The sequence below is a fragment of the Xiphophorus couchianus genome, chromosome 19 (genome assembly GCF_001444195.1).
Source record: "Xiphophorus couchianus chromosome 19, X_couchianus-1.0, whole genome shotgun sequence".
Taxonomy (NCBI): Eukaryota; Metazoa; Chordata; class Actinopteri; order Cyprinodontiformes; family Poeciliidae; genus Xiphophorus; species Xiphophorus couchianus.
Window position 1 is genome coordinate 2321886 of NC_040246.1, and position 13771 is coordinate 2335656.

Consider the following 13771-nt stretch of genomic DNA (forward strand, 5'->3'; position numbering starts at 1 on the left):
CACAAACTCACGGACCACACCAACGGCTGTTTTGTTGCGTTCCCATTGGCCGACGCTCCCCCTGCCATCATTGTTGGGTGACACAAAGGCCAGAGGGCATGGAAAGAGCGGCTGGTGGATGCCCTGCCTCAGCAGAAGGCATTCAAGCCCTTTAAACCTCTTCTCAATGGAGCTCAGCGTTGAGCAGCCTCAGCACAACCAGAGCAGGCTGACGCTGTGACGGGGAGCAACACCCGTGTTATATTCTCTTCAAAGTTTCGTCACTATACCAGATAACACATGTTGACCATAACGGAAATGTTGGTAAAGTCGTCATAGTAATAATAACACAAAGCAGATTGATTCATAGGAATATCATTGTTTTATTTTGCGTTCCGACTAGGAAGGAAGTCTGCGACTTGAAGATTGGATTGAAATACAAATGAGATATATTTTACTAAAACGATCACTGGCACTCTGACATTAAGGAGTCATTCATCAATACGAGTTCAAGTGTGGCTGAAGCTTATTGTCCGACATCTCCTCAGTTTGTCAGAATAAGCGTACGCTACCGTACAATTTTCTTTTAATTCTCTTGAAATGGTTCCCTTTTTTGTATGGAAGACATTTAGGGCCACTGAAAAAATTAAGAATTCTGACTTTTTATCTCAGAATATTAAAGTCAGAAATGTGAGAAAAAAAGTTAGAATTCTGACATTAAAGCCAGAATTATCAGAAAAAACATTTTAATTATGAGCTTAATGTCTTAATTCTTATTCTTTTAACTCATAAAATGGAAAGAAATGGATATAAGGAACAAAGTGACATTGCAATATGAAAAAAAAAAACAATTTTCAGCAGATGATGCCTTAAATTTAGCTGCTTTCCTGCCATCTTGTTAACAATTAACCTGGACTGATCTTACCTCTTTTTGTGAATCCTACAAGTATGGTTTTTTAAAATTTTTATTAGAAAGTTATTCTAATTCTAAGAGCTGGAAAATATCAGAAAATCTTGTTAGTAAATATTGCAATGTTCAATATTAGCTGCCATGTTTGCCTATTTTCTTCTTTCCTCTCTTTCTCATCCGTCACTTTCATCACTCTGCAACTGATTCTCAATAAGCTCTATCAGGACTTTGACTGAACCATGATTCAAAACTATATATCATTTACCTTTCTCTTCGCATTATGTGCTACTTTGTGTTCATATTTCACAAAACCCCCTTTACATTTTAGTCAAGTTTGAAATTTTAAACATGATAACATTCTAGTTAGGATGAGGATTTTTGCAGGAGAGAGTAGATTTAGCTTCTGAACTTCAAAAATAACATTTGATTAAAAATAATCAGCAGTTTAAAGAAAAAACTTTGATAAAAAAATTACTTCACTATCTGAACATGAAAAGAGTTAAAATGATTACAGTAATGTAAAATCGCTCACACCTCGTTGATATTTGTCTGCAGCTCCATTAGCGACAAAACTGTTCATCAGTCCAAGCAGTCACATTCATTAAGTCAAATATTGCCCCATTCAACCAACCAAATTAGCAACCCTCGTATTCCTGACTATTCCCATTAGGGGAATACGCAATCAGTGCCAAAGGAAAAGCAGTCAGGGATTTCTCCAGGATCAGTTGATCTGTATGTCCCAGTCCATCGTCGCTCTGACGTTCAGGTTGTTCAGTTTGAGCTTGCTGCAGGCTTCCAGGAACTCAAAGGAAGCAGAGACGGATTTAGCACCTGGTGAGAAAATCGGAACAAGGCTTGCTTAGCTTTGAATTAAAGCAACTTTTAAGGCAAGAAGCTTACAAAACTGACTTAACAATAGCTGTGTTTCCATTGACCGTATGACTGCGCTAATTGGAGTTACGAAAATGAATTTGGTTAATGGAAATGCGGCAATTTCAAAAAAAAGTTCCCCTCTTTCACTAAAATGTTTTTGAGCTGTGATGAGGTGTTTTTTTTAAAAACTGTATCAAAATTGGTGTTTTTTGCAAAACTTTCCTGGAAGCATTTTTTTTAGCATCACCCGAGTCACGTGATCGACAACCAGATGTTACTACTGGTGGAAACCACAAAGAAGACGACAGGAAGTGGTAGGAGGATGATGGCGAAGCATGTTCTTTAATCACTTATCGCGTGAACAAACTGATCCACGTGTGAGTTTCATTGCATTTCTTATTTAACTGAAACACCACAATTGCGAAATGCGTCTTGTTTAGTGGAATATTGACAAAGTTTTGGCCACATTTGTAATAAAAACACAGTTAATGGCAGGCATGGGAAGGATCAGAGGCCCCACTAGTGGTGTAAGGCTACTGCAGATACACAAAGTAAGCAAGTTATTTATTTATTTACTTTTACTTCAACATGACTCCAGTTGGTCTGCCTGGGAGGCTTCGATCAAAAATATAGCACTCTTGATCACTGATTTAGAGAGCTGATCAATTTTGCAAGAATGTAACAAGTAGAGTTTCAAAATTCACATTGTTTCCAGCCTCAGAAAAAGATCAAATGTTTTTGGTCTAATTTCTAGTGCAAATATTTGAGTACCCTTGAATAAGAAAAAACTAGTCGATATTTCCTTAATATTGATACTTGTTACTTAATAAGTTACTTGCAAGTTAGTAGACTTGAAATAAGACAAAACTAAGAAATTTGCACTAGAAACTAACCCAGAAATACTTGGTAAGATTCTGTGTTTTTGCTCTGTCTCTGCTGCAGAAGAGTTGTACAGAAAGCAGCCGAAACAGCCGCCATTAAATTTAACGATGTTCAAAACAAAGGAACCTTATTTTGTTTTGACATCGTTATTTAATTGATCTGTATGTCCCAGATCCCAGCTGGTTTCATCATGCATTATGATCGGATGTGCTGTAAAACTAAAAGCTCTTCCCTCGGTATGAGTTAAATGTGCTCATTTCGGGGACGTCCTCACCTGGGACGTGGACATTCACCGTGGTCGGCTTGCTCTTCACTCCCATGATGGAAACAGACTGAACGACGGTGTCACAGTCAAACCTCCCCTCTTCACTGGCCGAACTGGGAGAAGCAACCACAACAGCAAACGTCAAACCAGTCCGCGTTGAGTCAGCAGCAGAAGTTCTTCCCGACCTCAACTTGAGAATTTTTATGCTTTCAGGAGCGTGACTCACCGACAGAGCAGACGGCCCGACGCCATGCTGAACCGCCGCAGGGAGAAGGCCTTTTTGTCACGGTACTGGAAGGAGTGGCCGTCGTCGAGGTACAATTCTCCGTCTGCACTGGCCTGAACATTTAGGAGTAATACAGGTAGAAATGTTCCATGTTGAAGCACAAGAATACTAACAAACTCTCGTAAAATTTAAACACATTTTGTCTGTTTATGGAGGACACTTCTGAAATATAACAAATTGGACACCAAATCGTATTGATCCTAAAGTTTGGTTTTGTTCTGAAAAACACACAGATCAGAAGAGCCACACTGTAACTACACGCACTAAAGCTAATTCAATTAAACTCAATTCAAAAATACTTTATTGATCCCAAAGGGAAATTAAATGTTTATATTAGTTCAACATTTTCAAAGGGTTATTGTAGAGGGTGTTGTATGCTACATGTAGTGATGAATGCTAAATGTATTTCCATTTAGGTGCAGAAAGGTGAGAAAAAATCTGCAGTTTTAATTTGCGGATATTAATTTGTGGGGTCTCTCAAATATTTGTTGCTTTTTCACACCGATGTTTCAAAATTTGTCTGATAGTTTTAAAACAAATTCTGACATTCAAGAGCAAGAACTTTAACCATGTAGAGTTTCACTATCCATATTTTAGAAGTCTCTTGAGACAAATATGTGGATATCTACTATAGTAAATTTGATATCATAGAGTAGCATTAAAATTTTGGTGTACAGTAAATATGAGTAATTACTGTATGTTAACTAATATTTAATGTTTTTGGGAATAGCTGTTTTAAATCTGTTTGGTCTAAGCTGCTATTGTTACATCAGGTTTGAGTTCCAGGTGCTACCTGGGAGTTTAGGGCCACAGTGACATCTAGAGGCAGCTTCTGGTAGTCGGCCGTACACGTGCCGCTTCCCGTTGACCTGCAGACCACCGAGCCGCCCCGCTGAAACACTGGAACCTGTCAAAAGTAAACTTAGCTGTAAACACATTTAATTGGAGCCAGGTTTGATCTTTCGGGGCTCCTAGTACATTCTGTTTCCTGAATTCGACAACAGTGAGAAAACGGTGTATGCCATGTAAACCACAGCAAACGCTTACAGTGTCCAAGTTGACAGGAAGACTCAAACTCTTTCCTCCTTTGTACATCTTTGCAGAGCTGATGTCGTACCAAATCTACGACAGAAAGAAATCTTTAGTGTCCCATATTCATAAGCGGTTACAGTTATAAACGCCTTTACCTCGTCGGAGCCAGGAAGTAAGACTTTGACTGTCTGAGCGCCTGGTTCCGTCACAGGACAGGCGAGCAGGGCTCCCCCTAAGTGAGACAAAAACAACTAACTTCAGACAAACAAATGTGTAATAAATCAATATGGAGAAGTGAATCGAAGAAGTGTTCATCACCAATCATGTACTGGTTGTCCTCGGTGAAGGTGCTCTCATCTCTTGGGAACTCCACCCAAAGAGGTCTGTAAGAGAATGACTGTTTTAAGTTTTTGTGCAGCACAAATAAGAAATCTAATCCTGGTAAAAGTCACCCAAAGAGCCATATTTGCACTCAGGTCAGATAAACAATACTTGTTTAGAGACAGAAATTTGACAAAAGACAACTTATAATTGCTGATAAATAGCTACTATAGGAAATTTGTTGTCATTTGTAAAGAACAGCTTTAAAAAAAATTTTTTTTTTACTTCCTGGGGGCGTTTGAATTAATGGAAAACACGTAAAAATTGTAATGACAGAATGAATACTTAATATTTGTGCAAAAAGAAAAAATACAAAAGCACAACATTTTGAACTGAATGGCAAAAATAAATTTAATGGGACGTGCTGTGGTGGCGCAGGTTCGATTCCCGGACCGGCGACATTTACCGCATGCCTTCCCCCTTTTCCTGTCAGCCTACTTTCATATAAGGGACACTAGAGCCACAAAAGACCCCCTGGAGGGGAGAAAAAATAAACTTAAAAAGTGGAGATTAAATGCAGTTACTCCTTGAAAAAACTAAAACCATCTTGTATACTCGACATATTGTATTAGAGTCACTTCTGGCTCTAGAGCTGCAGGTTGCAGACCGCAGACCGAACATAGCACGTTTTTAGCTGTAGTTCTGTAGGTGAACAGCAGAGGGCAGCATCACTAACCTGACTGGAGGCAGACCAGAGGTGTGAGCGAAGTGGAAGAGAGTATACCAGAACGGCAACAAGCAGTACCTGGAAGCAGAGGAGTAACCAAGTAATTCCTCTTTTAATACATTTTTCACTAATTTCAGATTATGTTTTGCCAAATCCTTTAAAGGATATTAAAAATAACATTTAAGTAAAAAAAAAAAAAAAAGTCCAAAAAAGGACTTGAAAATTGTGGAATTTTAAGCATTAAATACATCTTTAAAAAATGCTCAGACGATTTTTGATTAATTTTTTTATTGTACATACCGTTGTTGGATGGCGGTGCGTATCGCCGCGGTGACCTCTTCCCCAAAAAGCCAAGGCTCCCGCCGCTTTGTGTCGTTTGCGGAGTGGCCGCGGAAGAATGGCTGCAGAGCTCCGGCCTGGTACCAGCGCACCAACAACTCTGGACCTGGATCCTTAACAAACCCACCGACATCAGCTGGAACGCACAAAAACAAAAACAAAAATCAAGAAACTCTAATCATTAATTAGAGTGAAATTATTACTAACAAATTAAAATATTCTTGCAATGTTAAGTGTATTTATCAACTGACTTCTACTTAAAAACTGATTTTAGAGAAATCTAATCTACTCTTAATTCATTAACTGAACCTGGCTTAGTATAGCAAACGTTTTTAAAGAAAAAGTGAGCCAATTCTTGTTCTTATTGCTTTGAATAGGTTGAATATTTAGTTATTTTCATCCAGGACCAAAAGAATTTTACAACTGTATGCCTTTCTCTTTTTAGGTTTTAGCTCTACAATTATTCAACTTACCTTTCCTGCAAAAAAACTGACTTCTTTATTTGTTTAATTAAACTTATTCTAGGCTTTGTTTATTGTTGAGCAGCAGAGAAAAACCATTATATTTGTCTTGTGGTTTTAGTGCGTTTAAAAATGATAGTTTTTCAATCCGGATAACACGGACAGTTTTTGGGGGGATTTAAAAGATCATTAATTAAAATTTATAGTGACATTGAGAAATCAAAATTTTTATCACGCTAAGAAATTTATCACTATAAATAATAAGTGATGCAATAAATGTCCACCCACAAAAGAAATGCAACTGATGCGCAAAGTAATGAGATTTCTTTGAAGTAACAGAGTGGCTGCAAAAATGTGCACTCAGATTTGTCGAAAACTCTTTTTTTTTATGTTAACATCCACAATTTAAGCAGTGAAACCAAGACTTGCCTCCACAAAATGCAATGCCTGTCAGGCTCAGGGTCAAAACCATTGGCAGTGAAATCTTCAGATACTCCCAGGTGGCTACGTTGTCGCCCGTCCATATTGCGCCTGCATCCGACATGAAAGCAAAACAGTCTGGTTCTGGGATCATGCGATTAATTCAGACCCAAACTCTAAAAAAGTTTGAGTCCCTCACCCAGCCTCTGTGACCCAGCAAAGAAGGAGCGTGTGAGAACAAACGGCCTCTCCGAGCCTCCTGAGCGGGACATCAGACCGTCCGCCGTGGCCATGTGCTGCAAGAGCGCACAATGACACGATTTAGCTTAAATAGTGAATGGGAATTTAGCTTAGGAGAGAAGACCTGCGGACCTGGTAGAAGCCGTACAGGTTGTGCAGCTCCCGATGCTCCCAGCCTCCGTGGTGCACCGCGTCCTTCGGCATCGTCTGCTCTGGCCCGTTGAAGACGGACGGCTCGTTCATGTCGTTCCACACAAACAGCGACACCGTCGATCCCTTCATAACACGTACAGGATGTGATCGAGTCAGTGAGCATTATTTGTTTTGTTTTTGCTTCTTTCTTGTAATGCTTTGCCTGTTGATAGCATTAAATCTTCTCCAATAATGTTTTACATTTTCGGTTGGTGCGTTTCGCTTTCTCGCTGCACTGAGACAAACGATTCAAACCGATTCACCTCCTCGCCTGTGGTGGCGTTACGCCAAGAACCACTGAAAGAAACGGCACGAAAACTTCCGAAGAAGATGAGCGCAACTTTCTTCTTCACAAAATGTAAACGACAATGGAGTAGCATCAGATTTTAGCGGTTGTAGGATTTCTCTTTTGCTCTGGTGAAACACCAGCCATTTCTCCCTGTAGTGCGCATTTATTTGGACTCTACTGACCCAGAATGCCCTGCGCTGTAGTCCACTTCCTGCTTTTGGAGCGGTCTCTGATCCGCTTGCATTCGAACCGCGCCAGAGTTCACTTCAACCAAACCGAGACCAGGGTCTTTAGGCAGCGCAGAGTTTGCTTTTTTTTTGGTCCGCATCAGAGTTTGATTGCGTGTTCACACCTCCAAAAACGAACTGGACTTTCTAGACAAACGAACCAGAGTTTGATTAAAGCGGATTAAACATGGCTGGTATGAATGCACCTCAAGGTTTTGAACCCATTTCTGTGTGGAATTGCCTTGATATTTGAATCAACATGCTGAGAAACCCATTCATGCATTTAGAAATAAAAATCTATATATATTTTTTTATTTTCTGGCTTGTAAAGAACTCAGGATGCTGTGAACTCCAACAACGTTCTTAGGGAATTTTCTAAAAATCAGAAGCCCATAGCATCACCAATCCTCCTCTATGCAGTCATATTCAATAAATCAGAATACACGTCCGGGTTTGTTTCATTTGTCAGATTACAAGTACCTTTGAAAAAAACAATCTTTAAGCAGGTATTAAACACACCCACCATTAAAGGGCCAGTCTTATGTATTTCTCCTGATCATGAGCCAAACTTTCTCTCTTGATCATCACCTTGTATTTATCGAAGCTGTAGCACCTGGAGTACCACGCTCGGGTTTCAGGACAACTGAAGTCAAGATACGACGACTCGCCTGTGAGAAAGGTGAAGACAATCTGCAGTTAGAAGAAAAAGCACAGAAAAAGTCCTTTCTTCAAAGTGTTCAGAGGTTGGTGCAGTTTCTGGTCAGGCATCACCTGGCCAGCATGTGCCCCGAAAGATCTGTCCCTCTCTGTCCTTAACAAAATGCCCTCCATCTCTGGCCTCACGGTAGAGCGGCCAATCAGGGTCGACCTTAATATGCGGATCACTTATCACAACCATCTGAAATTAAAACACACAAAAAAGGTTCAAAACAACAAAAAAATTCAGTAAATTGTGCGAATTTGTGCAACCGACCTTCCGCTTCTTCTTCTCCAGATGTTGCTGCAGAGCCGCCGGTTTGGGAAACAGAGCGGGGTCCCAGGTGAAGTAGCGCTTCCCGTCCGTGTGCTCGATGTCCAGCCAGATGACGTCGTACGGGATCTCGTGGCGATCGAACCCGGCGTCCACGGCCTTCACGTCGGCCTCGTCGTTGTAGTTCCAGCGGCACTGGTGGTAACCGAGGGAAAACAGCGGCGGCATGGCTTGGTATCCTTAAATGGCAAGATAACAGAAAGTGTTTTTTTTTTCCTTTATAGAAGCGCGAAATGTTCCAATAAATTTGCAACCACTTTTGCGCACCTGTGAGCTCAGCGTACTGCCTGAAGAGCTGCCGCGGCGCAGGCCCGAGCAGAATCGTGCAGTCAATCACCCCGCTCTCCGAGAGCCAGTGGACGTCAGTCTGGGCGTCGGTCTGAGGCCGCAGCCGCCTCCTCTTCACCGGAGGTGTTTCACCGTCCTGCGAGACGGAGAGTTTGGCGCCGGAAATCATTTTGCACATCAAAATGTTGCTGTGGATTGCGAAAAGTTTAATAAAACCAGTCACTGCCTTTTTGTTTTGGGGAAAATGTTAAACTTTTAACCAGATGGCATTCAGAAAGATTGGTATACTTAACTAAAATGAGCAAAATGAAATAAATAAAAAACAGTAATTAATGAGGAAATATTATAACTGGAACTATAATGTGCACTAGTAAAACTAACAAAGATTTATTGAAATTACAGACATATATACGTAAAAAACCCCCAAAAAAACATAATTATGGGCTACTTTGTCTCATATATAAAATTTAATTACATTTGGGCACAGGTGGGTAGAGTCGCCAAAAAAATGTACTTAAGAGTAGAACTACTAGAGAACTACTACTACTAGAACTACTTCAATGTACTTTCAGGTAAAAACTAGCCATCCACGAACTTGCTCAAGCAAGAGCAAAAAAGTATTTGGTAAAAAGGCTACTCAAGAACAGAGTAACTAATCAAAACTTCAGGCATTCAATATTTAAAAATTACATCATCAGATGGACCAAAATGTATGTGGAAATGTTTGTATTTTAAAGACCAAAATGAAAATAACTTGCAAAAAAAACCAAACAAAATCAGGCAAAAAACATTTTTCCATATAAAACGTATGAAGCTTTACCAGAAACAGTAGGTGTGTGTCCCTCTGGTGAGCGACACACACCTACAAGTTTATTCTTTATCCAGTGAAGTTATTCTCAGTGGGTTGAGAATCCAGACGTTTTACTCAAGTAAGAGTAGCAATATTTAATAATAAAATGACTCAAGTAAAAAGTGCATTATAGGAAAAATACTCCTAAATGTAATCTGTTTTTCCAAAAAGTTACTCATCAAATGTAACTAGTTACTACCAAACTCTGCGTGTGGGGCAATAACATGACAAAATGTGTATAGTACTACAAAGCAGGGTAAGTGTGTAATTACTCTTGAACGTGAAAGCTGTATGATATTGCTTCTCCTCCTTGAAAAATAAGCAATTATAGAAAAAAAACATTCTCATCTCACTGAAAAAAAGCTTACCCGAGGGTCGGAAGGGGAGTACTGGATGTTTATAAAGGTGTCTGACGCATTCAGCCAGAACACGCCAACGGTCCTGTCTGGTTTGTGAGCCACTATCAGCGGCACAGATCCGTACAAACCGAGCCGGCAGTACAAGTCGGCGGCGAACACGTCCAGGTTGTATAACCGGTAAGGTTCGCCATCGCTGCGGGAGGAAAACGTTGCTGATGTTACAGTTGAAGTGACGACCACTGACGATGTGAAACGTGATCACCTGGTGTCTCTGAGCCGCAGCCTGTCTGTGTGCTGCGGCAGACCGTAGACATGCTGGAACCCGTGAAGGCAGAAGTCGGCGCCGAGGCTGCTGGAACCTGGAGAAAATAAAAATAAAAATACAGTACTTCAATAACTAAATCAACGTTCAGGATTTGTTGTCGTAACAAAAGATGAAACCCCAAAAGCAAGCAGTTGGTTACCAAAGGGCTACAAGCTCAAGAATCAAGTCAATGACTTGAAGTTTTTTCACATTTGTTGAGTTTTAGCCTCAAACGTTTAATTACTTTGAGGGGATTTTATATGATAGATCAACACAAAGTAGAACGTAACTTTGAAGGAGAAGTGAAATCTTACATGGTCTTAGTTTTTAAAAATAAAAATCCCCCCCAAAGTTGGGAGTGCATTTGTATTCCCTTTACTTTAGGTCAGCTACGCTAGCTTGACTTTGACAACCTTGACATGTAGATGTGCTGTGGAATTTGGTGTATATCAGTTCAGTTAAAAACAATAAAGGCGACACTCACTCCAACTCTCTGACAGATCGTCAGTGGAGTTTAAATTAGCTAATTTGGTAGATTAGTACAATAGTGATTAATTATTAATAATCACATTAATAACCACAAAATAAACATCAATCCTGAAAACATAAAACTGTAGTTGAGTGAATGTACAGCTGTAACTGCAGTACCCTGCTATGTTTCGGTCACTAGCACAATCAAAGTTTGTGGTTGCAGCGCGACAACCGTGAAAAGATTGAAGTCTTAGTGAAAGTTTTGGAATACAAATAGAGAAGAAAACAAAAAAGAAAGAATGAAATAAAACCCAAAGCAGGTGCAAACCGTTTGCTTTGATGTCCTCAAAGTTCCTAAAAGTTTCCCTCCACAGTGAATTCTTGTCGTCTTCAAGCTGAAACAGAAGCAGAAAGCAACCAAGAGGCCAAATGAAGTTTTTCATAAAGAGCAGCCTAAATTTGCAGTTTGAGTTTTCTTATTTCCTCACCTTACTACATAGTGATGACGCCAGGTAAAAAAAACCCCAAAAACAACAACAAAAAAGACATTTTAAATTATTATTGGACCACCATCTTTGTTGGAATGAAAAGATTGTCTTACAACTTCACCTGGGTTTATTCTGCAAGCTTTCAAACCACAGTTTGTCCTTGGAGTTGAAGGTGACGATCACTTCCTGATCACACAGAACCTCCAGCCGGAAAGGGAAGTGCCACATTCGGACCTGGTGTTGCCCCGAAGACCAGGAGAGGGTGACGGAGTCCTTAGTCTTGCTCTCCACTCTCAACCTGCAAAAAAAAGAAAGAAAAAGAAAAAGGTGAGTTTCCAGTGATGCTCGTATGCAGAAATGCTGAACATAATGGGAACAAGGAGATATTGGAAGTTCAGTAGCTCTTACTGTTCACTAGGAGGTTCCCCAGTCAACACATCTGGAACTCTGTAACGGGTTTTAATGGGCCGGATCTCGTCTATTACGATCCGTACGGTGTCGCTTTTGCAAGGCGTCAAAGAAAGAAGCAGTCTGGTCTGTGGATAAAAAATGTTAAAAAGTGCATGAAGAAAATTGTTTATTTGGATTGTATGGTAAGGATCTTCTGATAAAGACCAAAGAGGCAGAGAGAAATTATATTTAAGAGGTACAACTGTATAAAAGTCATCAAAAAATATATATCTACATGACATCACGAAGAATGAGTGAAATTTCAAGAATTTCCACCAAGAAATTCATAAAATTTCTTCCATGAATTTTCTTCCTTCTTGAATTTCTTTAACAGAAACACAGAAATTCAAGACCAGATGAGAAACAGATGAAAGTCGGTGACAACCTTTACTTTGAAAAATTCAAATATCTTCGGCATAGAGAGTAAATTTGTGCTCTCTGTCTGTTCAGCCTTAACGCCTGATGTGAAATGATGCAAACGAAAAACATCTCAAAGTCTTCTCATGTGATTGTAGAAGTTTTAAACTTTAATATTTTCACAAGCTTGGGGTTATTTTTAAAGCAGCCTTTAGTCTCAGTTAGGAAGTGCCATAAATTTTTATGAAGTACAAAAATAACTTTTCCTTATCAGACAAACATTGGCTTCCCTCAGCCAGAGGATTATGTTTTCTAACGAATGATTAAACATAAACAGCACAGTACATGTACAACATTGAAAATATCCTGGTACAATTGTCAACAACCACTTGACCGTTGATGCTAATGCGGACGCAGTCTGTGCTAGGGCTCATCGGCTTTTGTATTTTTAATCGAAAATGTAAAAGTTTTAATGTTGACACCCTTTTTATGAAAATGTTTTATCCCTCAGGTTTATCACTGGACTTATCCTGGCTCTGTTTTGTAAATTGAGTAAATTACTCCCAATATAAAGTATATGTAATGTGAAAAAAAAAAACATGGCTATTTTTCTTTCCTGTTGAGTTTCAGTAAACCAACCTTTGTGCCGTCTTCCAAAAGCTCAAAACGTGCGCCCTTCTCCGTGAGGACAAGGGAATCCAAAAGAAGTCGGTATTCCAGGTTTGGACCCTGGATCTGTCGCCTCAAAAGCAGAGAGATATTTATAAACGCATGGATCTTTCTCAATCAAAATAAAATCACATAAAAATTGTTCTATTACATTACAGTGTCATTTAACATACCTGTAAAAAGCAGCATTCTCACTTTTTTTGAATTTCTCCTTCCCCTCATCATTAGGGACAACACTGAAACCCAGTTATAAAATAAAAGATTACACTCATTATTCAGCTATTTAAAAAAAAGGTGAATAAAAAAGTAAAAAAAAACCCTACAATCTAGTGAATTAGTAGAGCCATTTACTTTTCATCTGATAGAAAGGCATTAAATGTGCAAGTCTAAACTTTCTCCATTCAGTTTTATTCATCAACATATACCAAAGGTCAAGTTGCAGGACAGACATAACATGAAGCAACATGCAAATACCTAATGATAGGTTCGCTCATTTCAACCAAACTCAGACAGAAACAGTTTCCTGTCGTCCTTTCTTCTTCAGCGAACCACAATGACTGGTTTTTTGTTGAGTTAAGGTGTTCCTCCTATTGACAGCTGAAGGCTGAGCGCGTAGAAGAAGGAAGTGAGTGCGCCATATCCGCAACAAAAATCAAACGTACGTGAGGATTTTCAAAATAAAACAAAATCCTAGGTCGTATCAGTGGATGCGTGGCGACTCCGCCATATTGTGAGTGGTAGGCTTGGCAGTAAAAACACATAATAATAATAACGCAAGGAATTTTTTTTATTTAGTAAGAAAAATATATAGATTTAATACAAATATAAGTACATAAAATGACACCGGAAACTATTCTGCGTCTATTAAATTTCATTAACTCTTAAGTTCCGCTATTTTGTAAAGAAAAAAAAAAATATTCGAGGGTTGCGTGTTTCAAATTCGCATTAATGTCTCCAATTTCTTTTCTTTTCTGTTTTTAATCATTACTTAAATACATAATTATATATTAACTAACATACATACTCCAGAGAATAATATTTCCATACTTGTTCCAAAAATGT

At 39.2% G+C, this 13771-nt stretch overlaps 1 protein-coding gene across 1 annotated transcript; it reads right to left on the minus strand.

The window, feature by feature from the left end:
* Positions 1–338: 338 nt before the first annotated feature.
* Positions 339–13333, minus strand: ganc (glucosidase, alpha; neutral C). The gene is made up of 25 exons (XM_028001294.1): positions 13184–13333; positions 12883–12945; positions 12680–12782; positions 11642–11769; positions 11355–11531; positions 11234–11237; positions 11074–11140; positions 10233–10329; positions 9980–10163; positions 8741–8897; positions 8417–8652; positions 8215–8341; positions 8032–8111; positions 6868–7011; positions 6695–6791; positions 6505–6606; positions 5576–5750; positions 5285–5353; positions 4546–4610; positions 4383–4459; positions 4243–4317; positions 3989–4102; positions 3136–3248; positions 2919–3022; positions 339–1720 (listed from the first exon to the last, which is right to left on the minus strand). Exons 1-25 carry the CDS (start codon positions 13201–13203, stop codon positions 1611–1613), a joined length of 2688 nt encoding a protein of 895 aa, XP_027857095.1. The 5' UTR covers positions 13204–13333; the 3' UTR covers positions 339–1610.
* Positions 13334–13771: the final 438 nt, after the last annotated feature.

What these genes read in the sequence shown, in the direction of transcription:
- ganc (XM_028001294.1), bottom strand. Translation starts at nt 13,203, where the DNA reads ATGAGCGAACCTATCATTAG. An exon ending in CTGCGGCTCAGAGACACCAG is followed by an intron (nt 10,164 to 10,232) that starts GTGATCACGTTT and finishes TTCCTCCCGCAG; the next exon opens with CGATGGCGAACCTTACCGGT. An exon ending in ACCTGTACGGCTTCTACCAG is followed by an intron (nt 6,792 to 6,867) that starts GTCCGCAGGTCT and finishes GCGCTCTTGCAG; the next exon opens with CACATGGCCACGGCGGACGG.